The following is a 25,933-nucleotide window of genomic DNA, read 5'->3' on the forward strand; positions in this document are numbered from 1 at the left end:
TGAAAATACTTCAACCCGCCAGAAGACAAGTGTCTTTTCAACCGCCGTCCGTCCTGGACACCGGTGCATTACCGGCGACGGTGACCACGCGTAGGAAACGCAAGAGAGCCGCCCCTGCCATGCCGAAGCTTTCCGAGAAGGAAGATAGGAAAAGAAGAATGAAAAAGAGGCATTGGTACGAGGACAAGTTCGGAGATTTGAGTAAATTCGCCAAGAAAAAACCTCGAAAAAAGAGATCGGCGCCTGCCAAGAAAAAAGGACGTCCCAAGAGAGCCGCTGCCAAGAGGGCCATGGCCAAGATCAGGAGTCGGGCTAAGAAAAAACCCATCTGTTTCAATCGTAAGGTCACCCTATTGGGTCTGTTGAAACGCATCCCGGCCGTCAAGACCCCATTGGCCAAGTTGTTCAGATAAAAACGGAACGTCTCGAGACCCTGGACCATTTCATGATCATGGAACGACGCAAAGCGTTTCAATTTCACACGCCGTCGAGTTTGTTGATAGCGGGTCCGTCGGGGTGCGGCAAGACGGTGTTCACCACCAAACTGCTCTTGGAGAACGGCGACTTGTTCCAACAGACACCGAAGAGTATTCATTACTGCTACGGATCGTGGCAAGACGGTTTCCAAAAGCTCAAGAAGGGTGGAGTCAAGTTTTACGAAGGCATCCCCGACAGCGAACAGTTACCCCGATGGTTTCCTGGAGGGGGTGTGTTGGTCTTGGACGATCTGATGGACGAGGGTGGTAACGACAAGCGCGTGTTGGATCTCTTCACCAAACATTCGCATCATCGGAACATCACGGTGATCTACCTGTGTCAGGATCTATTCCCCAACGGAAAATTCGCCAAGACCATTTCCCGCAACGCGCATTACATCGCGGTCTTCAAGAACCCTCGGGATCAGTTGGGGATACGAAATTTACTTCTGCAATCGTTTCCCACGCAATGGCAGGAGGTGTTGGACACGTTTCGCAAGGTCACCGATCGACCTTACGGTTACATGCTATTGGATCTTCATCCAGCCAGTCAGGACGATCAACGTGTCCTCAGCCATGTGTTAAAAGACGAAGGATTCGTCCGATGCCATCAGTTTGCAACCCCGTCATGTTGAGGAGCGAGGTCGAGTGGTTTCCGCTATTCATTCACCTGTGTAAAAACAGGCTCAAATACATCATGAACCCCCACGAGCTGGACTACGAACCGATGAGACAGGTCACGGAATGCGAGAGTTACCGTCAAGTACGGTCCATCATCAACGCATATAATGGGGAAGGTTTCGATTATTTGGTTCATAAACAACGAGAACTCGCCGAGAAGAAGATAGAAAGAGAAAGGTACATGGATAAAAATGAGCTCTTATGGTAGTGACGATTTCAACTTCTCGGCTCTGGAAGATTATTCGCCTTGGGGGACACCGGCTCGGACGAGTACTCCGATTCCGCCTGCCGCGGGTGTGGGTACGAGTCTGCACACGCCTCCTTCACCGCGATCGTCACTGGCAACACCGCCCCTGCCCAATGTCTCGCCCGTCGGAGTGGGCACCGCTGGCTCGGGTGCACCGCAGACCAACGTCACGGTGGGTGTCGGCAGTGCTGGATCGGTGTCGCGCGCCAATGTCACGGCAGGTGTCGGGGCACCCAGGATAACAATGTCCACCCCTTTGGCACGAGCCGTTCGAGGAGGGAAACGACCGAGACGCGTCCCACGTCAAAATACACCCACGTCCTCCAGTGATTCCGGCAGCCGCAGACGAAGTAGCGCTAGTGGTAGCGGTAGTGGAAGAGGCAGAGGCAGAGGCAGAGGCGGAGGTGGAGGTGGAGGCGGAGGCGGAGGTGGAGGTGGAAGTGGTAGTGACTCCACACCGCCTTCGTCGATTCGATCGGGTCGAGGAGGAGGAAGAAGAAGGAGGCAAGGAGACCATGTTCTCGACCAAGCCCAGATGCAACAACAATTGGAAGAGATTTTGCGCCAACAACAACAGACGGCCGCGGGTCGTCGCATTGCGGGCATCACGACCACCAACACGATTACGACTACCTATAAAAACGGACAACGTCCTACTGTCACACGCAATTCGACCAGTGTACGTAACTGAGAACAACAACAACAACCATGAGAAGACGCCGTCGTCGACCGAAAAGGAGAAAGCAATGGGGCGGTGCTCTTGCGAATGCTCTGTCTGCGATGTTACCCATTGGTAAAGGGGCCGCCTTGGGATTGGCCAAAGCGTTGGGTGGTCGCGCCGTGAAAACAGGCATCCGAGCTGGAACCGCCGCTGCCATTGGTGGTGTGGGAGTAGGCGTGGGTCGAGGGATCCGAAGACTTGTGAGACTTAAGAAAAGACGACCCCCTCGTCGATGAAAAACCATTCGAATCAAGATGTTGAGGAGTGAAGTCGAGTGGTTCCCCTACTTTTTGCATCTATGTCGATGCTCACGCTCTTACTGGGATGCGACCAGCATGGATCACGAAGACATGAAACGTATCGCGGACGAGTGCGATAGTTACCGACAGGTCCAGGACATCCTGAACCAATCCGTAGAAACCGCCTTCAAGGACGAGATCTGGGAATACAAGCAACAAGCTAAAAGGATCGAACGTCCCGACAGAAAGTCAGACTACGTTTGGCACTGGTTGGAAAAGAGTCATGAGTACTTCTGTCTGTTTATTGGATGAACCTTTCAACACCGTGGTGGATTTGGATTCCCTGAAACGTTTGGACGTCTTGTACGCTTTCTACCACAAGTATTGGTGGTGTCGAAGGCAGATGTTCGGTTACTACAAATTGTGCAACGCCATTCTCAACGGACTGGCCTTACTGACGGTGGCCGTGAGTATCGTCTTGGGATCCGTGTGGAAAGACGGGTACACGGTGGTAGGATTGACGGCTTTCGCCACCTTACTGAAAGGATGGAACGATTTCAAGAAGTATTCGTTCAAGATGGACATGGCCCAATTCGCTTACACGACGTACGAAAAGACGTTGACTGAACTCAGGAACTACGCTTTGGGTGGCGTGGAGGAATTGGATGGGTTTTTAACCAAGATGCAAACGTTGGACGACGTGGTGACGGATTTTACATCTCCCACGTACGACCGATACGTTCGAGACTACGCCCTACGATTTAGGCACGTGCCGCTATAAAAAATGACATCTCGGGCATCCTCTTCATTCAGAACCAACATGCCTAAGAGGTCGAGGAGAAAGAAAGCGTCTTCGAGAAGGCGTAAAACCGCTAAAACCACTAAAAGAAGACGGTACCAAAGGGGAGAAGGGATCGGCACTGTGGTGGCGGGTTTACCCAAGGCGGCTTGGGGTATCACCAAAGGCATCGAAAGCCTGAGAGCCAAACAAGAAGCTAAACATACCAAAAGGATGTTGGAACGGATGAGACGAGGTGAGAAGTGGGATAGCAGTGGCGAATCGTTCCGATGCTCCATCATGTGAAAAAATAAAAGGACGAGGATCGGCGTCGTACACCTCACTCGACACCATGACAGCACGGAGGAGGAGGAGACGAAGAAGGAGACAGAAAGGGGGTGATTTGGCGAGTATGATGAGAGCAGCGGGTTTGGGTTCTTTGGCTGGACCCTTCGGTTTAATGAACAAACATATCCATAAGAACAGGGGAAAGATCGAAGGAGTCTTACGCAGGATACCCTTTCAAACGGCCTTCAGGCGTCGAGGAAAGCGATAAAAAGAGTACACCAATCCGCTCGTACGCATAAGTCCACGATGAAGCGGTTACGACGACAACGTCCTTTCCTGACGCGCGTCCTGAAAGAAGCCAATCGAAACAAACGTCAACGGATGTTGCAATTCGCCGACAAAGATCAGATCAACGCCATCAGCGAGATGGTTCTCAATTTGCTGAAAAAGAGGATCCCCATCAACGCAACGACTTATGGGAAACTGAAAAGACATAAAAACGTTTTGCGAGAAGTGGGTAGACGCAAAAACTCCCTCAAGCGTCGAAGAGAACATCTCCTCACCCAAAACGGAGCGGGGTTCTGGAGCGGATTGCACGGTTGTTTCAAAGCATGTTGTGTACGGTGAAAGGACGCAGTGAGGACGGTTACCCGCTGGAGGGGATCGACGTCATACCCAATTTCCCACCGAGAGAAGACGAGTCCCACAATACCATTCCTAAACTCGTGCAGTTGTTGCAAGACGCCAATCGTCGCGAAGCCCGATGGAAAGACTCGTACGAGTACTTGAACAAGAGGTACCACGACCTGTATCAAGAATACATGGCTTTAAAGTTCAGTGACTTCTGCCAAACCTGTCAAACGAAACGAGATACCACGCCGCCCGGTGGGTGCATCGAGTTGTGCAGGGAGTGCGGTAAAGGCAAGCGAACCGTTCAAAGTCTCGAACTCGAGTTGGAAAAGAAAGACGAATCCATACGGTACTGGCAAGACTGTTACGAGACGGCCTTGAGAGAATTGTCCGAGTTTCCTGACACGACCTTGAGTCAGAAGGTATGAACGAAGTCATGATGGTGCCCGTTCAAGAATTCAATCGTCTGCAAGATTATTACAAGGGGAAGATCAGCCAGAATGCCTTGTTGAACAAAGCCGGACGTCTGGCCGCCGAAGAACATCTCATCCTGAACGACAAACGCATCCCCGACAGCATGGCCGTTAAGATGACCAAACCCATCGCCTCTGAGGAAGGGAAACTGGTGAAACGTATACGTACGGGTAAAAGCGGTCCCATCTCGTACCAGGGAACGACAGAACCCGAAGGCATGGTCGACGCACCCGTCGAAACTCTGTTGAAACAGATCCTCAAGGGAGTCAACCAACCAGCCGCAGCCCCCGTGATCATCCCGCCACAACCCCTTTCTACGACAGGACTGAAAAAGGAGCTGAAAACCCCCATACCCTCCACGTCAGGTTTTAAAAAGGAGAAGAAAACCCCCAAACCTACCATTCCACCCAAACCAGTCACGCTAGGTAAAACTCCCCTATCGTCCAAGAAAAAAGCACCCATCTCCGATAGAGCCAGACGCGTACTGAAATCACTCGGTATCGACTACGACGACGGTGGTTACAGTCCCAAAGGCAAGGCAAAGAAGTACAAGAAGGTCAAACCGTCAGCCGCAGAAAAGTTACAAGCAGGGTGGGAAGATTTTGAAGACCCCTGGAGAAGGGGACTGGACTATGACTCGGATTAAGAAGAGGAAAAAGGCACCTCCACCCCCGAGGAGAAGTACCCGACGTCGCCGTCGCCAACGAGGGTATGGGATCGACATCCAAAAATGGTTGGCCAAGACTGGGATCGAGTTTCATTGGCCCGGTTATCAGTACATGGGACCTGGTACCAAACTGAAGAAACGTCTGGCGCGTGGAGACCCCGGGATCAACCGTCTGGACCGACTGGCCAAACAACACGACATTGACTATTCAAGGGCCAAGAACTTACAGGACAAATGGGATGCCGACACCAAGATGATCCAGGCCATCGACAAATTACCCGGACGTAAAACCATGACAGAACGCATTGTTAAGAAAATCATGCAGACCAAGAAACGTTGGAAATTGTAAAACCTTTTATTGTTGTAATTAAAGTTACACACGCTTTGTTGTTTTTCAAAAAAGAGTCTCTTTTGTCCTATAAATAGTGTTCCAACTGATTCATAAGTTCGGCGGTAATGTATACATTGCGAGAATATTCAAACTGAGTAGCCTGCTCTACCTTATCCTCGCGTTCAAATTGTTGAAACCATCTACCCATGTGGTGTAACATAAACGACATCTTATCAAGCTCAGCAGCTATTTCAGTTATCATTTTTTCTGTTTTCCGTCTTTCTTGCATTCGTCTTACTCTGTTTTCTTCTGCTTCCTTCCTATTTTTCCTGATCTTTTCAAGTCTCCGTTTTACAGGATCCTCGGGTTCCGCTAACATGCGTTCTAACTCGGCTACCAACCCTTCATCAGGCTCAGAGTCAGAGTCAGAGGAGGAGGAATAAGACAACCGCCTCCCACGGCGTTGCGGTGGGGGTAATGCGTGTGGTGCTGCAGTGGTATTGGTGGTCGTGCTCTTAGCGGCGGTGGTCGTGCTCTTAGCGGCTGTGGTCGTGCTCTTAGCGGCTGTGGGGAAAATAAGACACCACCCTCCCACGGCGTTGCGGTGAGGGTAATGCCTGTGGTGCTGCAGTGGTAATGGTGGTACTAGTGTTGGTTAGTGGTAGTGTTGCAGTGGTAATGGTGGTACTGGTGTTGGTTGGTGGTAGTGTTCCCCTGAAATCCCTCAGCTCAACCCGAACTCCCAACAAACCCCGAAGAATTTCATCCGGATCGTAATCATGCTCTTCCCACTGTCGTGTTGCAGGTAAACGGGAGCGACGTTTGCGTTCCCTATAACGATTCAACGCGTCGCGCACCATGTCACGCATCTTGTACCGTGCACGATACCGTCTTTTCTGCTCGCGAACTTTCTCCGGATTTCTTTTCTTCCACTCTCGCACGAACTCTCTTCTTCTCACTCTCTGTCGTTTCAATGCTTCAGCGGAGCGGGCAGGCATGGTCTTCCGTAATGGACGCTCATACAAGTTCTAAAATGGGCGTGGAGAATAATCGTGCTCTATCTATCTACTATATCTCTCTATATCTCTATATCTCTATATATCTCTATATATCTCTATATCTACTATATCTCATTTAAAAGAGCATAAAAAATACTCTCTAGAAAAAAAGTTTTCCTTCATGGAAGCTAATAGTAATTTTTAAACAATTTAAATAAATTAAACTTCACAAAAAAAAAATCTCGCAAAAAAAAAATAAATAAATAAATCTCGCAAAAAAAAAAAAAATAAATAAATCTCGCAAAAAATCTCGCAAAAAAAAAAAAATCTCGCAAAAAAATAAATCTCGCAAAAAAAAATAAATCTCGCAAAAAAAAAAAAAAAAAATCTCGCAAAAAAAAAATAAATAAATAAATAAATAAATAAATCTCGCAAAAAAAAAAAAATAAATCTCGCAAAAAAAAAAAAAAAAAATCTCGCAAAAAAAAAATAAATCTCGCAAAAAAAAAAAAAAAAAATCTCGCAAAAAAAAAATAAATCTCGCAAAAAAAAAATAAATAAATAAATAAATAAATCTCGCAAAAAAAAAAAAAATAAATCTCGCAAAAAAAAAAAAAAAAAAAATCTCGCAAAAAATCTCGCAAAAAAAAAAAAAAAAAAAAAAATCTCGCAAAAAAAAATAAATCTCGCAAAAAAAAAAAAAAAAAAAAATCTCGCAAAAAATCTCGCAAAAAAAAAAAAAAAAAAAAAAAAAAAAATCTCGCAAAAAATCTCGCAAAAAAAATAAATCTCGCAAAAAAATAAATCTCGCAAAAAAAAAAAAAAAAAAAAAAAAAAAAAAAAAAAAAAAAAAAAAAAAATCTCGCAAAAAAAACCAGGGGGTAAGCCATCAAAATTTGCATTAATACTACAATATTTCTTTCAAAAGATTAAGCAAGCTATGGTGGCCGAGTGGTTTAAGGCGCTGGGCTGGAAATCCAGTGGGAATGTTATCCTGCGCAGGTTCTAATCCTGCATGCAGTGATTACATTTTAAAAAAAATCTCGCACAAAAAAAAAAAAAAAAAAAAAAAAAAAAAAAAAAAAAAAATCAGTATTTTCGATTTGCATAAACAAGGTGGTGCCTTTGGTAGCAAAACATAGCGTCCATGCCCAAATAAGGGCAACATGTCCAAATAAGGAGAAATATGAAATCGAGGTTGTGACGCGCATGTCCAAATAAGGCGATAGCCAATCCATGAGATCGAGACCAAGTCACGTGTTACCACCGACCCAGGGGATAGGTGGATATACCCCTACACTCGGTCGGAGACTGGACACCATTATACCGTGTGTATAAAAAAATCGAGTCGAACCGTTCGAGTCACTCTGAGTTTTGAACTTGTATCGAGCGCTGGAAAGAAGAAACCATGGCACAGGAGCTGACCGACGAGGAGATGAACCAACAGATGGATCAATATGAATCAGTGACCGATGAAGAGATGAACCAACTGATGGACCAATATGAAGCAGTGAGTATGACGTGTACCCTATGTAAGAAAGTCATCTTTAGAACTCTAACCCTAATCTTTTTTCATAGAGTTACTGGGATTGGTTACCGCCCGAGATACAGACCTACATTCTCCACTTACGAGAGGCCCAGGCTCTCGTCGAGGCGCGCGAACGTCAAATCAGGCGAGAGCTTTGTAAAGAGATACGCACCCTCGCCAAGATCAAAGCAGTATGGGACCTAGGTCCAATCAAAGTGGTTCAACGGATATGCCCACGAACTGGAAATAGGGAAACGTGCGTGTACGGAACCTACGCAGACCAATGCAGCAATATAAGAACCGTATTGATAGGGATAGGGTTAGATCGAGCCTATTACCATGTATGGGGTGTTAAGTCTACGTTATTCACCTTCCCCATAGAATGCTACTAGACTACATTAATTAAAAGCAATGTTCGTAACATTTTGTCTCGTTCATGTCCTTTTACAGAACAGACGGACCTACGACGAAGCCTTCCCCTTCGACGACGACAATGACGACCGAGCGATGCTCCAAACCGGAGGTGGTGCAAGACCACCTCTAGAATTCGAATTAAGACCCATAGGCGCTCGACGTCACTGGAGAAACGTCCTCCACAAACAACGGTACGAAGCCACGCTCAAACAACACAGAGACTTGACTCGCGATGACAATCTAGGCCAAGAATTGACTCGTGCCCTTCAACGATCCATCGAGCAACAAATCGCTCAGGATCCTACCCTGACACCCCACTCCACGGTCCATTTCACCATGCAGTCCCGTGCCTTCACGCACGCCTTTCAGTCCACCACCTTCACCGTGCGAGAATTCGAAGAAGGGAGTGAAAGACTAACCACTTATCTCCAGTCTCTCGCGGCCAAACTCAACTCCAACGAAGAATTCACCCCCGACGACACGTTTACCATGGAAACCACTTTCATACGTACCCCAGGTCCAGGCAGCGGGAACGGAAAACGATACAGGCCGAGTTGCGCCGCCGTGCGGGGAATCGTCAAACGGTCGCGCGTGACCATCCGAAACAAAGACACTCTCTGCTGCGCCCGAGCCATCGTCACCATGAAAGCCTGGGTAGACGCGAACGAGAATTCGCGTGACCAAGATTACCACAATCTCAAACAGGGTTGTCCTGTCCAAGAGCGATTGGCCAAAGACCTACACCGTCGAGCCAACGTTCCCGAAGGACCTTGCGGCATTCACGAACTGCAACAATTTCAAAAAGCGTTACCTGGCTACCAGATCAAAGTCATGTCCATCGACCCACCCCACATGATCATCTACGCGGGACCCGAACCCTCAGATAAGATCATTCGTCTCATCAAAGAAGACGATCACTACAACGGATGCAATTCGTTCAAGGGATTCATCGGCAAATCCTACTTCTGCGACGAATGCAATCGAGGCTACGATCACGACGACTTTCGTCATCATCCCTGCCTCGGTCAATGGTGCACCGCCTGCAAACGAAAAGACTGCCCCGATTTCATCGAGAAAAAACGACCCCTAGCGCCAGGCAAGTTTCCCGAACCCACCAAGATCTGCCAATCGTGTCACAGACAATTCTTCGGAGACCGATGCTACGACGTTCACTCGCAAGTCCAGAGTCACAGCAAACACTCCATCTGCAACACTTACAAAAAGTGTGAGAAGTGTTGTCACGTCTACGAGCTTAAACACAAGAACAAGCGAGGAGGGCGTCCCCGTGGTCACAAGTGCGGATGGGGCGAATGCCGCATCTGTGAAAATCAAGTCTATCTGGAGACGCACCGTTGTTACATCCAACGCATCCACGAAGGCGAAGACGAGCCAGAAAGGATACGTGTCCCCCGCGACAAAGTCAACGGGAGACCCTTCGAAGAACCCGGACCCGACGATCCAAACACGAGCGTCTGGGTAGACAAAGACCCTCCCCTTCAAGTGTACTGCGACTACGAAGCCATCACCGACGCCGAAGGGAATCAGACCCCCATTCTACTCTGCCTGGAAAACGACGAAGATGAGACAGTCCACTCCTTCTACGGACGCAACTGCACCGCCGACATGTTCGAACTCCTCGAATCCCTCGCCGTCGACCAGGACAATAAGGATCGGAACGTCATCGTCATCTTTCACAATCTCAAAGGCTACGACGGGATGTTCATCCTGCAACACTGTTACACCACCCATCGAGAAGTCACGGACCAAATCACCGTCGGCACCAAGATACTGTCCCTGAAATCCGACAGACTGACTTTCAAAGATTCCCTCTGCTTTCTCCCGTTCCCGCTGGCCAACTTTCCAACCACCTTCGGAATCACCGAACTGCGTAAAGGATTCTTCCCACACAAATTCAACACCCTAGAAAACCAAGCGTACGAAGGACCCATGCCTCCGAGAGACATGTACGATCCCGATGGCATGTCCGTCAAAAAGAAAGCCGAGTTCGAACAGTGGTACCAAGAGAAAGTCGACAACGACTACCATTTCGTACTAAGGGAAGAAATGGAAGCCTACTGCGAGTCGGACGTCAAACTCCTCAAAGCGGGCTGTCAAAAGTTCCGGCAAGAATTCAAACAAAAAGCCGACTTTGATCCCATGGAGAAATGCGTCACCATAGCCTCCGCCTGCAACCGATTCTGGCGCAAGAAACTCGTCCCGCCCAACACCATTGCCTCCAGACCCCCGCGAGGATGGCACGGGGCACGATCCAATCAGTCCGTCGAAGCCCTGAAATGGCTAGCATGGCAAGAACACTCGTTGCAACGCACGGGTCAAGGTGATCGTATCCGTACCGTGCGAAACGGCGGCGAAGTCCGACTAGCCAATCAGCTCGTGGACGGATACGATCCGACCACTCGAACCGTCTACGAATTCCACGGATGTCTATGGCACGGATGTCCTCGCTGTTTCCCGACCCATCGAGACCGATATCCCATCTATCACGCCGATCGCACCATGCAGGAAGTCTACGAGGCCACACTCCGCAAACACGACCTTCTCAGTCGCCAAGGTTACCAGCTCTGCGTCAAGTGGGAATGCGACTGGGCCCTAGAAGTCAAAACCGACCCTGATATCAGCCAGTTTCTAGACACGTTCGAAATCGTCCAACCGCTCGAACCCCGAGACGCTTTCTTCGGAGGACGCACGAACGCTGTCAAACTACATCACGTGGCCGACGTGGCTCAAGGAGAGAAAATCAAGTACATCGACGTGACGTCGCTCTACCCATGGGTCAACAAGGGAAGTAAATACCCCATAGGACACCCTCAAGTCATCGTCAACCCCGACGACCAAGACATCCATCACTACTTCGGTATGGCCAAAGTGGACATACTACCACCTCACGAACTTTACCATCCCGTTCTACCTTTTCGGCACGAGAAAAAACTCACCTTCCCACTCTGCCGATCGTGCGTGGAAGACGAAATGACCAAACCCCTCCTCGAGAAATCACATCGATGCTCTCACACGGCTGAGCAACGCACGCTACGAGGGACCTGGTGCACGCCCGAAATACAGAAAGCCGTTGCCATGGGATACACGCTCATCAAGATCCACGAAGTCCACCATTTCCCGGAAAGACAACGCCGTACAGGACTCTTCGCCGATTACGTGAACACCTGGCTAAAAATCAAACAGGAATCCGCCGGCTACCCCCACTGGTGTCACACCCCTGAAGACAAGACACGTTACGTGCAACAATACCACCAGAAAGAAGGCATCGCTCTCGATCCAACCATGATCCAGAAAAATCCAGGACGCAAAGCCACTGCCAAACTCATGCTCAACTCTTTCTGGGGCAAGTTCGGTGAAAACCTACACAAACCCACTACCGAAGTCGTCTACACCGCAGCGCACCTCTTTGCCCTCGTTTCCAATCCCTTCCACGAGATAAAACAAGTCAGAATCCCCAACGACGAAGCCCTAGAGGTCGTCCACGCCGAACTCGAAGACAATCAACCCGACAACGGACGAATCAACATCTTCGTCGCCGCTTTCACCACCTGTTGGGCTCGACTCAAATTATACAGCTACCTGGAACAATTAAAACAACAAGTCCTCTACTTTGACACTGATTCCGTCATCTACTCGCACAAACCAGGTCAAGCCGACGTTCCGCTAGGCGATTACCTCGGAGAGATGACCAACGAGCTCGACGACGGTGATTACATCATCGATTTCACCTCAGCAGGACCCAAGAATTACGGGTACAAGACAAAAAATGGAAAAGTGTGCTGTAAGGTGCGTGGCTTCTCCCTCAATGTACGAGGATCCAGGCAACTCAACTATGACGTCATGAAACAAAATCTACTCGACGAACTCGAACAACCTCTCGAGGACGGTGGACGACGCAACATCCCCGTCGTTAACCCCAACTTCTTCTACAGAAACCCAGCCACCAAACATCTCAAGGTCATCACACGCACCAAACACTACGGACTTGTCTTCGACAAACGCGTCGTAGACACGAACACTTTCATGTCGTTTCCATACGGATACACACCATTGTAATTTTTTACTTCCTGTAAAATCAATAAAAAATCATCTTTGAAAACTCATTTCCTGTCTATCGCCTTATTTGGGCACGCACGTGACCTGGGATGCAAAAGACTGCTGACCTGTGACGTCACTGCAGACGCATATTTTGATAACCCCCTAACTCATGAATATATTCATGAGCAAATCCGGCCCTCTGATTGGTCGAGAGCCTTTTTTAATGATATGCACGGCCTTCTGATTGGCTACTGCCCACACAAGCGTCCTATACTACTTACTTTGCTTCCGTTGACTTGTAGTTGTTACTATTGTTTAATTACTTGTACCTCTTGCAATATTGTTGTCAACTATCGTTACTTTTTTTTCTTTCTTTCCTTTTTAATACAAACACTTGCCCCGCCTCGATTAGTTCTGGAACTAGTTGCGGGGGCAAGCAAATCTTGTAACTGTATATAAGAAAAGTAAAGAAAATTAAAGTCAAGTCAGGTTAAGTTAAGTTATGTTAAGGTTACTTCAAACCTTCGCGGGGCTACATTGGTCGACATTTTTTTGGTCAAGAAAATTTAAGTCCACGAAGCTCAAGTTTGCATACTGTGAACGCTAGGGGTTCTATTATTTCATTGGCTCACGGCTTTTCAAGTTGATACATTCCTCTGTGAAGGCGTGACATGTTTATAATTAGATACCCGATTAATTCGCTGGAACGTCAGTCGGTCATTTTGGAGTTGACGGCCTCTGCCACCTTTGGAAAGCAAAATCCAAAACAAAACATAATTTTATCGAATTCTACATTTTATAACCTTTCTGTTGATCTATAGTTTGTGGGGGTTTCCTTGAAAACAGCGCGCGTACGAATTTTTTTCTGGAGTACACCCGCGAAGGTTTGAAGTAACGTTAAGGTCATTACCCAGTATTGCATTGCGCATCCCTACTGCGCATAATTTTACGCGTGATTAGCGCCCGCGCATTAAAAAATGGCGGCTTTTTCTTTACAGCTGGATCTCGCCATAGAGGTAAATCGTCATTTTCTCGCAAACGAGTATGGTGACCTATCATTTTTTCTGTTGTTTTGAATTGAGTAATAATTTCTCTGTGTGAAATAAATATGGACAATTCTCAGTGTAGAACAAAAAGCAATCGTCGGAAACGTCGGAATTTAGCAAGCAATCGTAACTACAATCATGGTGCTATTATAAGGATTTATATGGGTATAAACAAGGTGCTGTTACTCCTAAACGAACATAGGGACCCCTCATTTTTATTTGAAAATTTACGTTCCTATAATATAAACAATCGATAGGCAAAGTTTCACAAAAATCTCAGTGCAGGTTCTATTTCAGCGGAATGACCTTAAGTGCTTACCACGTGATCACTAAACAATATAGGAAGCCACTCGTTGTACGTGATGTGCTGAATGTGAGCGATGACGATTTTTCGGGCTTCCTGGAAGAGTCGCTCATCGTTCCATTCTGGGTTAAGACTGTGAAGAAATCGAGCGATTCGATTATGTTCACGTGTAAGAAGGATGTGAATTGTCATCAATGCTGCAAAAAAAGGAAGTGAGAAAATTAAGAGACTATTAATATCATTATCATTATTATTAAGATGTTATCATACATGAGAGCAACTTGATTATTAAAATTATGTTATTAACCTTTGGAAAGTACAGCATTATCTCCTAAACATCCTTCTGTGGAAGTTAGTTTTTTAATCAACTGTTTTAAAGAGCTCAACTGACGTTGCCTTAAAATTGTCTAAACACCGAGTCGCGAAATGTTTTAATGCTATTGATTAAGAAAGATTGCGTGACAAGCTAGGCAAAAGAGTGTCTGCGTAGGAGCTTGGTGTTCACTATGATTCAGATCATTTACGCCCGTGAAGTAGGTGCGCCTTAACGAACTGACTACTCATAGCGCGCACAATTCTTTGGTCTTGTTACAAACATGTTAATTTTCAAACAACACATTTTACATATTGTACATACTGGGGTTCTCGTTGTCTCTAAAATCGGCAAAAAGGAAACACGGTTTAACGGAAGGCCTCGGAGATCTGCAAAACGATCCTGGATCAGCTGGTGGAGAGATTGGCATCCTATCGGAGCTAGGCACTGGCAGGGGAACTACTCGTAATAATCCGAGATTTCCCTTGCGGTCTCGGACCGTCTCCGCCTCTTGGCAATTGACGCCATAGATATTTGATCCATCCATGTAGGACGAGACCAGGTTGATCTAGATGAAAAAGAAAAGAATAAAAAAGTTTTGTCCTGGGATACTTGATTATATTATTCATTGCGTCTAGTTCAGCTCTTTGGTTTTGTTTTCTCTAGTTGTTTTTTGGTTTTTTTTTTGGTTTTTTGCTTTTTGGTTGTTGTTTTTGTTGTTGTTTTATTATCTTTTAACTGCTATCGACTAGAACTATTTATTTCAACATACTTTACAAATGAAACTTCTGATACTTTATGATTTAAAATCAAAAACCACTATATATAGTTTTTCGCTCGATTTATACAGTTTATTCAAGCTCTCTATATAGAGGACAAAAGAACCGATGTTCTTCTAATGACTCCCTGCACCTAATTTGACAATTTTGAAATTTCATATTTTAGTAAAAAAAAAAAAAAAAAGACCCACAATAAAAATACCTGCTCGCCATACTTCTGTGCTGATCTTGAAAGAGGAATGCATTGCGCACTTAGATTGTTCCTCAATCGATCATCAGGGTTTGCCTGTGAGATTGAGATACTGACACATCCGGGGTTGTTAGTGGGGCACGGTTCGTTATTGGTTCCACATCCCTGTGTCTGATTGGACGCAGTCAGCGTGAAGTCATGGTCTATGAATGAACCCCACGCCATGGTCATATGAGTGAAGTTGGGTGCCGCGCCTGCGTTTTCGGACGTGCTCAGAAACACGGTGTTACTGATCGTTCTTGCGTTCTCCAGCAGATAGGGTTGAACCACGGACGCAAATCTAGGATCCTGACCGTTTTGGAAGGCAGGTGGAACAAAACGGACAAACTTTGACCCAGCGGATCCCTGCGCTACGTTGCACAGGTTATTACAAGAGCCGTCAAACGTGCGATACCATCGCTTGAAGCACGCTAGTACCTGCTTGAGTGGATCACAGTTCACCTGCTTAAGCGTATCCAATACTAGCTGTGCAGAATTGCTAGAACTCGACTGACGCACTTCGTATACGCCAACAATTATCACAACCCCGAGGAAGAAGCTGAAATAAAGAGAATGATAAGTACTGATTAACACGAGTTAGAAGTTAATTTCACAGGCTCACACTACTCTGACCCGCAGGTGGTGAGTGTGTGCTACGACACAACATAGAAGTGAAATAGAAGAAACACAAATAACACAATTTTTATTGTCATTTTATACACAACCTCGTCATTTAGAGTGGAGTTTCTTGTGTCAAACAGCTATGTTAAAACTAGTTAAAGAACGATGTAAAAGACTATAACTATATTCTATCCCTAGAAGTTCAAGGAATAAAAAACTAAATAATTGCCACTTTACCTTAATCGCTGCATTTTTTCTCTTGAAAGTGCCGCGTTCTACTCTGTTGACCAAAAAAATACGTTGAAAAAATACTAAGAGTTACTGATAAATACGTTTGAACGAGGCACCCCCCGCCTTCCCCCCCCCCCCCTCCCTTCTCCTCCTACTTAACGGTCCAAAAGTAAAACGGGTCGCTATTCTGCTATTAAAGTTAGTAGGCCAGAAAATGATTACTTTTGAGCTCTACTGAGACGAAATTCACCTCGTATTTTGAAGCCCTTTACAATGACACTTTTAAGTGAAAAGACGAATGATAGCTAGCGATTATAATTATCACGCATGTACGAGAATGATGTGAAAGAGGAAAAAGTTCGGCGATGCCAAACATGATTTTTTAAAACCTTATTTAAAGTTGCTGAACAATTACAATCTTATAATTAATTTGTTATTTACGTTACACTTAACTCCGTAGATTTTCTTAGTACATGGTTATTGTCAAGCACCGTAAACATGAGCCTCAGTGGTCGACTCTGGCTTGGAAGATTGTGAAAGCACTTCTCGAGTTATTGACAAAAGTAAATTACTCCTTATCGTAGCCATCGAATACAGGAAAATCCTATAAAATAAAGATATCGTACCCCTACCCCGAAGAGAAAAGACAAGTTACCTGTTCCTTCCACCTGTAAACCTGACTTGAAAATCCTTTGCCAGATTAAAGCGACTCGGCCAACTGCAAATCCGTCCTCTCTGAAACAACCTGTTTGTTTTGGTTTAGGGTGAGGTTTGAGTGGGTTTCTTTTATGCTAGCTTAAGCTCTCATTACCACCTAACTATGTGGCAAAAAATTGTGCTTTGTCACTACAAATAATCAAGAAAAAACAAAACACTTCTGATGAATGTCAAGCAAATATCTGAGTGGTAATGAAGCAATTCGCGGTTTCTATGAACAGGAACTTTGTGGGCACAATTGTCCTGGGCAACGCGGTAGTTTCGAGGACGGTACGCCTATAATTGTCATGTTTGTACATTGTTTCCGGTAAATCAGTCGCGACCGTGATCACGGCTCATTGGAAACCCTGACATTAGAATAGCTAGCGTCATGATAATACGCAATGCCAGAATCACGTGTTTCGGTGGAAATGATAGAGGTGTACGTATGTTTAAGCTTTGCGCCACTTGTTGATTACGACACCGAAGGCTTGGTGTGCGTAACTGACCATATCTGAAATACAGCATACTATTAGTTTTCTAAGCACTCCATAAGATCTGAATTTACTTAGTTTTGACTTTGATTTTTTAGCTACAGAGGAATCCCTTAGCTTTGAATTTGATTTTTTAGCTACAGAGGAATCCCATCAATCAAGCTCTTAAAGGCCATCAAAGTCTGCTAGCAATCATTTATTAGTATTGTCGCCCATTTGGGGGGGGGGGGGAAGGGGGACGGGGAAGGGGGACGGGGGTGCTAAATATCCTCTATCTAACAATTTTCTACCTGATATCCCGGAAAATCTGTTCTAAACATCCTTTATGCCATTATTATTTACAGTTTCCGCTGAACCTTCGAGCAATAATGGCAAAAAAAATCCTCGTAGCATTGTAATTTTTTGAACAAAGGTACGAAGAACTTATCCAGACTTTCTCAAGCTGACCCCAGGAGAGAAAATTGAACTTAAAGTTATTCATATTTCAATTAAAAAACGCAATAACACACGCGCATTCTTACGAGGTTTGACATTAACTTTTTCGAGGATGTTTGAGAATTTAATCGCGGGGTCACTTAGAGAAATGAACTAAAGTGAGTTGTTTTAAATAGCATTCCAAAAGTTGCCGTGTTGTGAGTAGATTTTTGGAAAAAAAATAATTTTTTGCACTTGTTGCTCGAACTTTGAGCGGAATCCGTCTTAAGTTTTTATCTAAATATCTCGTGGGCTTGTGAGGTGGTCGAATATTGGGTAAAAAGTGGTATGCTACTGCCTCACAGCAAAAGCAAAATATCTCGAAGGTACCGTGAGAAAGTGGAACAACAGGCCTATAAACACGTCAGGAAAGTTTGCCAGCAACGTTTGCTATTCGACGAGTACATTAAAACTAATATGTTTGAAGTCAAAATGCATGTGTTGTATGGTGTGTAACATCTGTTAAGATCGAAAGACTTTTCTGGAAACAAGATACGAAGCAAGCATATACAGGTGAACTCAGCATATAAATTATTAAACTTCTTCGTTTCCTTCCTGTTTGATTGGGTTATTAGACCCATCGGCAACCATATCAGATAAGAAAGTAACAATATCCACCAAAATTCAAGTGATACTGAAACTGCGAGGTCCACTCTCTCGAGACTGAATGTGCTTGTATGAGACGAACAAATGCATTATATGAGACAAAAAAGAAGTGGAAAATCAAAGTAAGGCTTGAAACACTTCTGGAAACTAACCAAAAACTCGCCTTTTTTCATCCAGCGTGATTAAATTTAGGCAACGCGCACAAAACACACAAACCAAATACAATTCATCCGTGAAAAGCAAACGAAAGGTTATGCAAATTATTAGACGTTTACCTTTAACCTCTACACAAATTAACTAAGCACTTTGATGCTTACTTCACACAGTTAGAACATCAACATTTTTATTAGAAAGATTTGCTCAAAACCTCCGAAAGTCGAGTTTACTTTCAGAGCGGACAAAAATGAACGTCGATTGAGAATTTCCTGCCGTGAGTCAGCTGAAATCCTCGTCCGGTGGGAGATGAATTGTTATTAGTTTAAGTAGTGAGTCAGCCAACTCAAGTATCTGTCTGACATAGTCGATAAATGATTACACATCAAACAAGATAACAGGAAAACATAAACCTACATGATATTTGCTTTTGTATTCAAGTGATTCTAGATTTCCGCAAAGAATGACGTACAATGTATATGGTCATTTCAGTAATAGTACACAACATTACGCTCTGTTTGCTTTCATCGCTCAAACATGACCAAACATGCAATACAGCAAATGAAATTTAGAAAAAACGAACGTACAGATTGTTCCATATTTTTCGCGGGAAAACCTCCAAAAACAACGTTTTTGGGGGCGGGTGGGGGGGGGGGAGGTGGCTGGGGAGGTGGCTGGGGAGGTCAACCCTGTTTGGTTTTGGTGGGGGGGGGGGTCAATCTTGTCACGTGAGCCTAACATTCCGTGGAGGTTTCTTTCACGACCGTGCAAATGAAAACGGATAGAGGTACAATGAAAGCATAGTGTTGTAGCAAAGAACAGACACAAGAATCTTTCACGATCTCACCATTATTTCAACCTCTTTCCCGAATCCAAGCTGCCGGAAAAATTCGCGTGTCAAATTATGACTTGATAAAAAGTAAAAGACGAGGAAATAATTTTCCGTAACATTTTCATAAACAAAGAGATAAATACCACGTACTGAAATTTATTTAACTGTCATAAGAAGATCGACTACAATTCAAGTGATGTTGAACGGCACAGGTCCAAAATCCTATCTGTGATGATTCAAAAGACAAAGAAGAAACGGAAAAAAGCTAACCGTATTTTTCAATTTAGATGGTCACATCTGTCGCGCACCTTGACATACAGTGGTTGTTTAAAATTTACGCGCAGAAACCGGTTCGTCAACGGTTTGTGCAAATGGTAAGCAAAAATCTCTGGTGCTAAGTTCCGTTAGGATTGGCCATTTACCATTAACTTGACAACCCCTAATTTTCCGAGAGAGCCTAACCTTATCATAATTCTAACTACAAATGGTACATATGCAAGCACATTTTCCATTCGTATATTTAGGTTGGAAATTTTGGACTACTTTTCAAGACGTTCCGCCCGGTTGGTCGAGGCAAAATTGTCTTACCATTTACATTCTGACCAAAACGTTTGGGTAAATGGTAAACAACCAGTGTTAGGTTTCCCTCTGCAAAATACTCTTTGAAATCAATTTACTATTGAATAACGACACCCCATTAAGAAGGTAAATATTTACGTTTTTCATTACCGGCAAAGGGCGCCGAGCATTTTGAATTACACGTACACGCACAATACAAACAACAACGGACAATTTCCTAATTCAATTTAATTCAACAATAAGCTAATGTCTCAGCAGTTCAACATTCTCTATGGCGCCCGTAGAATCGTTTTTGAACAGCATAAAATGTCCCTGTATCTGCGCAATGCTTTTTCTCTGTCCCAGTTTCATTACTTTGTCTGCAAACTCCTCCGCCTGGGAAGGGATCTCGTCAGGGTAGAAGCGACTAAACATTTTTGAAACCTGGCTTTTGGAGGCGAGGCCTATTTCCTGTTTGACGTCCACCCTGCCCGGTCGTATGAGAGCTGGGTCGAGTCTGTCCAGGTAATTTGTGGTCATGAAGACAAGCCGTTCTTCAGATGACGCCACGCCATCCAACGTGTTCAGAAGACCACTGAACGTCACCTAGGGAAAAATGACACCCGCATATGAGTTGTGTTTGCAATAGACCCTATTCACAAATGGCTACCAATTTAAAATTTGTATGCATTTAAATTAGCCCAACTAACCTCGTTTGAGAGAAAAAATTCTTTTGAATTATCAACTCAAAAAAGAGGTTACATTGTAGCTGGGCTAATTTTAATACTTACAAAAGAATTTTTAATTGGCAGCCATTTATGGATAGAATTTATGGCCCAATTACAATATATTAAAATTCAGCCTAAAACAATAGACCTCAGCACGAGGCTCTGGGGAATAAACCCCACAAACTCTGTAGTTATCCCCCAGAGCCTCGTGCTGAGGTCTATTGGTTTAGGCCAAATTTTAATATATCAAAATTGGTCTATTTTAATAGGTAGGCCAGTTTACAGTTGCATGCTTAGTTACCTGGCCTATGAATGCAAGTGAGGCTGGAGGGGACCTTACTTCGATTCAGACCACTCTGCTTTTCTCGTTGAAATGTGAACTAGTAGGCATTACAACAATTACACAACAATTTACACAACAAAAGAAGTGAGGTCTTTATCAGAACAAGGTCACCTTCAGCCTTGTTGCCATTCAAAGGCCAGGTCACAGAGCAGTCAACTGCAAAATGGTGTAATATGAAGAAACTTGAAAAAGGAAAATCCAAGGCCACAAAAGGATTTCAACCATCCATCCCTTCACAACTGGTAAACTGCTTTACCAACTGAGCTATGAACTGGGAGCAAGGCCAATTTTGAGAGAAGCTCATAATTGAACCTGCTCCCAATGTCTGGCTTTATGGCTTAGTTTGTAAAGCATCACAAAGGTAACCTATGGTTATATTAAACTTAACTCCAGAGGCTAACAGACAGTTATTGTACAGTTAACTAGCTAACTTATCGGCCAAATGATTGCGATATTCTTTCATACCCTGTTCACATAGCCACTAGCTCTTCCTTCATCCTTTTCATCAGTTCTCTTGACAAAGGCTGCATCAATATCTTCTAAGAGGATTATACTTTGCTGTGGTGCAACACTCATTAGGTGATTGAGACGGTCATCTGACAGGCTTCGATCACTTAAGTTCATCACACAGATACTGTAGTCCAGTTCTCCTGCTAATGCTTGTCTGAAGGTTAAATGCATTACAAATGATTAATGTAAAGTGCTTATGAGGTAAAAAATAATTGCCGCTTATTTGGAAGGGTTTTCAAATAAAGAATGGCATTTTCCTTTTTGGAATATCTTCTTTCGTTTCAGATATTTATGTTTTTGTGTTATACAAATGAGGAAAGTGATGATGTCATGAATAGTTCCACTAAAACAGCAAAACACTGAATCAAGAATATCTCTACAGTAGAAATATTACAGCTGACCTTGGCACCAGAAATGTACATTACAAAAGAAACAAAATTTCACCCACATTGCTGTTTTTTCTTTATTTTGAAAAGTCTTTCAAATAAGCAGCAATTATTTTTTACCTCATACAGTAGGCTTATGAAATATAATGATGATATAATTTATACACACTTTCACAGTGTGTGGTTCATAGCCGCAATATCGTTAACTCCTTAAATACTTACATAAAGCTACTTTTTCCACACCCTGGAGGTCCATACAGTAAATATCCTCTCCTGTATGGAATTCCTACCAAAAAAAATTAAAGCAAAAATATTAAGCTCACAGTTTTCCCTGAGTTTTTGGCCCCTCTCTGACAACAGTTTGCTTTTGGGTGGCATCAAATTCTTATCAGGCAACTAAAAGAATTTTTTTTGGAGGACACCTGACAATGAATTACACCACATAGAATCTGGCTGTTCAGATTAGCCTGTGGTTCAGTGGAGAAATACAGTGTAGCACTACATTACACTAGCTCAGTCTGCCTGCCTAAAGTACCCTTTATACTGGGATTAAGATTTCTTCATGAACCATTCAGGAACCTGACAATTAGGATTGTTTATCAAAGGGGCCTTGATTCTTGCTACATGTAAGTAATCCATCATCTCAAGTTAAGTCTATTTGGGATCAGATTTTTTGAGCCTTACATATGAAAGTACATACTAGTTATGCAATGCCTTCAAGTGATATACCATGGAATGTCTCACGAGTCACTTGAATTTTCTCAGTATAAGCACAAGCCTTCAGGAGAGTGTATATATCAAGAAAATACAAGTGACAAGTGGGATATGCCTAAAGTACCCTTTATACTGGGATTAAGATTTCTTCATGAACCATTCAGGAACCTGACAATTAGGATTGTTTATCAGAGGGGCCTTGATTCTTGCTACATGTAAGTAATCCATCATCTCAAGTTAAGTCTATTTGGGATCAGATTTTTTGAGCCTTACATATGAAAGTACATACTAGTTATGCAATGCCTTCAAGTGATATACCATGGAATGTCTCACGAGTCACTTGAATTTTCTCAGTATAAGCACAAGCCTTCAGGAGAGTGTGTATATCAAGAAAATACAAGTGACAAGTGGGATATGCCATGGTATACCACGAGAGACTGTTGTATAACTATTTTATATCATGCCATAGAAAATACAGTGGCCAATGCAATCAATGCAACATATGCATGGCACATGATGAGAAGGTTGAATGTAATACCATTGAATATACAACAGCTCCCCTGTATTTTGATTGGCTGTACTTTCTATTGCATGGTATAATTAATGATATCACACGAGATATCCTCCCATAGACTGATGGAAATTGGATGTAACCTCAATATTTTTGAACCAATATCAGTAAGTTCACCTTAATGATCACACTGTACACTATGTACCTCTATTCCACCTCTTGTATGTGTACAGTGTATGCCCAAATTAATCAGTTTACATATCATGGTTGTTCACTTTCAAAAGTTAAGCATTAGTTTGATTAGTGTGTAATGAGATACCTCTATCTATGTACCACTTGGTTGATGCAATGAACTCTTTAACATCAGCCAAGATTCTTTCTGATATACCATCATCTAAAATAACAGAGTCTAAAGGCCTTTTGCGTCTTGGAAACCCAAACGGCCTCCAATCTGCCCCCATTGCTATATACATCACCGTTTTCCCCTCCTGTTTCTCGAGTGCCATGCGTCTTGCCTCGCTTAAGATATCAAAGAAGAGTTGTTTGTTTGTGGCAAGCGCTGTCAGAGTTACAGTTTCCCACGGTGCACCCGTGGTGAGATCAACCATTTTCTCTCGCGATCTCTCGACGCGCACGAAGCTGTTTTTGTACTTGAAAAAATGCAATCCTGGACTTGGAGAGAAATCAAAACGCGTGCTCACTTTGCCAGTTTCGTGTTGTTGATAGGTTGTCTCTACACTAAGATGTTGAGCTCTTTGACCCTGAGCAGCGATCCATTGTAAAATCCAGTGATAACTCTTGTCTTTGCTTGGAACTTCAAGCGTGATGATGGCGTATCGACGAAAAGCAGTGAAGGCGAACTGGCCACCTTTCTTCAACGCTGCAAGTCCGGCACCAACACCAACTAAGCCAAATCCAGCTGAAAAGTACGGATTGCTCCCCAATGAAGCAATCAGCTCGGAGAGAGGCATTGGTCAGGTCTCGATTTGATTTTTTAAAGTAAAGATTACAAATATACACACATTCACTCCCGGTGCCGCCATGTGCAATTGCCCCTGAGCCCACAGTGCAAAAACCCGCGGCTTGCAGAATACGTGAAGTTCTAAAGACACTGTAATAAGGGATACATGACGTACTTAGGGAATACGTGTTGATCTTGTTGTCATGTATCCAATATGAGGTGTACCACTCTCTTTGTCACGCAACGTCGTTACGTGACTGAAAACGGAGGTACCTTTTAGTAAACTCTTCGTCGAAGCACTCACAAGTTCCGAATTTTATTATGAAATCATAAATAACACAAGTAACCCAAAGGTTGTCATGCCATCTTGACGCGTTGTACTGGGAGCTCGCTGGAAAATTCGCAAGGGGGTAGAGGTATATTGTATTCTCACGTGTCCTCTTTCCACGCCCGCAAACCTCACTCGTACGATCGGGTTGATGTTAACCTCCCTGAGAAGAACTAGCCGTAGCTCAACTACGGCAGGCTTCCATATAACAAGGGCGGGGGTTCTCATCGTACCTTTAAGGGGTTGAAAAAGCGAGTTTGATGACTCTTAGGGTGTTCAGCCTCAAAACGTCCAACAGCTGGAGCTTTCGGGGTACCGTCTAGGGTATTGAGCCAAAACTGAAAAAACTCAATGTTGCGTGTTGCTTTAATTTAGTATTGGCTCCTCTCAGGGGTGAAAAAAATTTCAAGCCACGCCCACAAAAGAGGGTCTTGGTACCTTTTAGGAGTTCTTTTCCAAATTTGCGACCAGCACTCCCGTCCCCCTCCCCCCCCCCCACCCCCCACAGGGATGTAGCCTCGCAGGCTACAGTTCTCTACAACATTAATTTACTTGAAGTCTACATGCATGCAAATGATTCCGGAAGTGACTTTGCAGTGCTAGTGGCAGACAGAGTCCCACAAGTGACGAGTGACAACAGTGTAACGCAATCATCAAAGTACCCAGAAAATATTTACATTTGTTACAGCTGATGAGCCGAACGTTAAGCCGTTTCACCAAGAAAAAGCCAGTAATGGGTTAATTTTAACAAGTTTACCAAAACCGTTTTCTCCAGACGCATATAAGCAGATTTTAAACACATCGAATTCTCGTTTACCTTTCTCGAAGGATACGACCCTTGCCACGTAAGGTAGGAATTCTCAGCTGTGGGTTTGTTAAGATAACCCGATAACCCGATAAGGACTTTATTTTGTAACTATACACCGTCTTCTAGGTCCTCCATCAAAACAATGCCCCTCAGTCAAAAATCCTTCTGTTCAGAGGGGAATTTTTCCGCCTCGCTGCTGCCATGAAGAAAGAACTTGGTCACGACGCTCTTCGGGCATTCACAGTCCACCACTTCTTCACATGTCTTAATTTCGTTGTCTTGTTTATCTCCGTCGCTTCTCTGTCCTTCCATGTGTACATCCTTCGCAAGGAAATCGAGATCGTGAAAGCGGACGTACGTCCCCTGGTGGCGGAGAATGAGAAAATTGCTTCACGGCTGTATGAGGACTATTTTGACAGATCTCGAGAAGCTCGGCAAATTGAACCCGGACCAGACGAATTTGAGGGTACCATTGAGCCCGAAGAACCGACTGAAGGCGAAATAACACCTGAAGTTAGCCCGGAACAACATGGAGCTACAATTGGAGCAACTAGGCTTAACTGCAGTATGGTACGCATCTCCATTCATTTTATTATTAACTTGTAAAATACATAATTAATATACAGCTAAAATACTAGCATTAGAGAAAATCATGAGGACGGGTCATGAACTTTTCCGGCAGAACGTTTTTTACGATTTCTTTAAAACTGTTATAAAGTGACTCAACTCCAGTTGCATAACGAGCTGCCTCAAGTAGTTCTGCCTGTCACGTCCATAGAA

General features: G+C 44.2%; 4 protein-coding genes across 15 annotated transcripts in view; 2 read left to right on the plus strand and 2 right to left on the minus strand.

Moving 5' to 3' along the window:
- Positions 1-16,853, minus strand: part of LOC145464235 (salivary peroxidase/catechol oxidase-like) — a 32,620-nt gene extending 15,767 nt beyond the window's left edge. The window contains exons 1-5 of one of the 2 annotated variants that reach the window (XM_081448069.1): positions 16,707-16,853; positions 16,058-16,100; positions 15,173-15,758; positions 14,516-14,759; positions 13,894-14,075 (exon numbers count right to left, since the gene is read on the minus strand). In XM_081448069.1, the coding sequence (XP_081304195.1) occupies positions 13,894-14,075; positions 14,516-14,759; positions 15,173-15,758; positions 16,058-16,071 (1,026 nt within the window). In that variant the 5' untranslated portion in view covers positions 16,072-16,100; positions 16,707-16,853. Of the gene's footprint in view, positions 1-13,893; positions 14,076-14,515; positions 14,760-15,172; positions 15,759-16,057; positions 16,177-16,706 lie in introns of those variants that run through there. The other variant, XM_081448070.1, reaches the window with a different exon arrangement.
- Positions 2,643-3,160, plus strand: LOC145464257 (uncharacterized). The gene has a single exon (XM_081448093.1). It carries the CDS (start codon positions 2,648-2,650, stop codon positions 3,143-3,145), a length of 498 nt encoding a protein of 165 aa, XP_081304219.1. The 5' UTR covers positions 2,643-2,647; the 3' UTR covers positions 3,146-3,160.
- A 2,277-nt stretch (positions 16,854-19,130) lies between the features above and the next one.
- LOC145464244 (mitochondrial chaperone BCS1-like) lies at positions 19,131-24,850 on the minus strand. The gene is made up of 4 exons (XM_081448077.1): positions 23,376-24,850; positions 22,054-22,117; positions 21,401-21,599; positions 19,131-20,470 (listed from the first exon to the last, which is right to left on the minus strand). The coding sequence occupies exons 1-4, from the start codon at positions 24,025-24,027 to the stop codon at positions 20,129-20,131; spliced, it is 1,257 nt and encodes a 418-aa protein (XP_081304203.1). The 5' UTR covers positions 24,028-24,850; the 3' UTR covers positions 19,131-20,128.
- A 258-nt stretch (positions 24,851-25,108) lies between these two features.
- LOC145464218 (uncharacterized) overlaps positions 25,109-25,933 on the plus strand; it is a 42,363-nt gene continuing 41,538 nt past the window's right edge. For all 11 annotated transcript variants that reach the window (XM_081448041.1, XM_081448034.1, XM_081448037.1 and 8 more), the window contains exons 1-2: positions 25,109-25,195; positions 25,280-25,723. In XM_081448041.1, the coding sequence (XP_081304167.1) occupies positions 25,355-25,723 (369 nt within the window). In that variant the 5' untranslated portion in view covers positions 25,109-25,195; positions 25,280-25,354. The remainder of the gene's footprint in view (positions 25,196-25,279; positions 25,724-25,933) is intronic.

Source organism: Orbicella franksi, chromosome 12 (assembly GCF_964199315.1).
Source record: "Orbicella franksi chromosome 12, jaOrbFran1.1, whole genome shotgun sequence".
In the NCBI taxonomy this organism is placed as follows: Eukaryota; Metazoa; Cnidaria; class Anthozoa; order Scleractinia; family Merulinidae; genus Orbicella; species Orbicella franksi.

What these genes read in the sequence shown, in the direction of transcription:
- LOC145464257 (XM_081448093.1), top strand. Translation starts at nt 2,648, where the DNA reads ATGAGTACTTCTGTCTGTTTATTGGATGAACCTTTCAACACCGTGGTG.
- LOC145464244 (XM_081448077.1), bottom strand. Translation starts at nt 24,027, where the DNA reads ATGCCTCTCTCCGAGCTGATTGCTTCATTGGGGAGCAATCCGTACTTT. An exon ending in TGTGGAAAAAGTAGCTTTAT is followed by an intron (nt 21,600 to 22,053) that starts GTAAGTATTTAA and finishes TTTAACCTTCAG; the next exon opens with ACAAGCATTAGCAGGAGAAC. An exon ending in CTAGTGGCTATGTGAACAGG is followed by an intron (nt 20,471 to 21,400) that starts GTATGAAAGAAT and finishes ATTTTTCCCTAG; the next exon opens with GTGACGTTCAGTGGTCTTCT.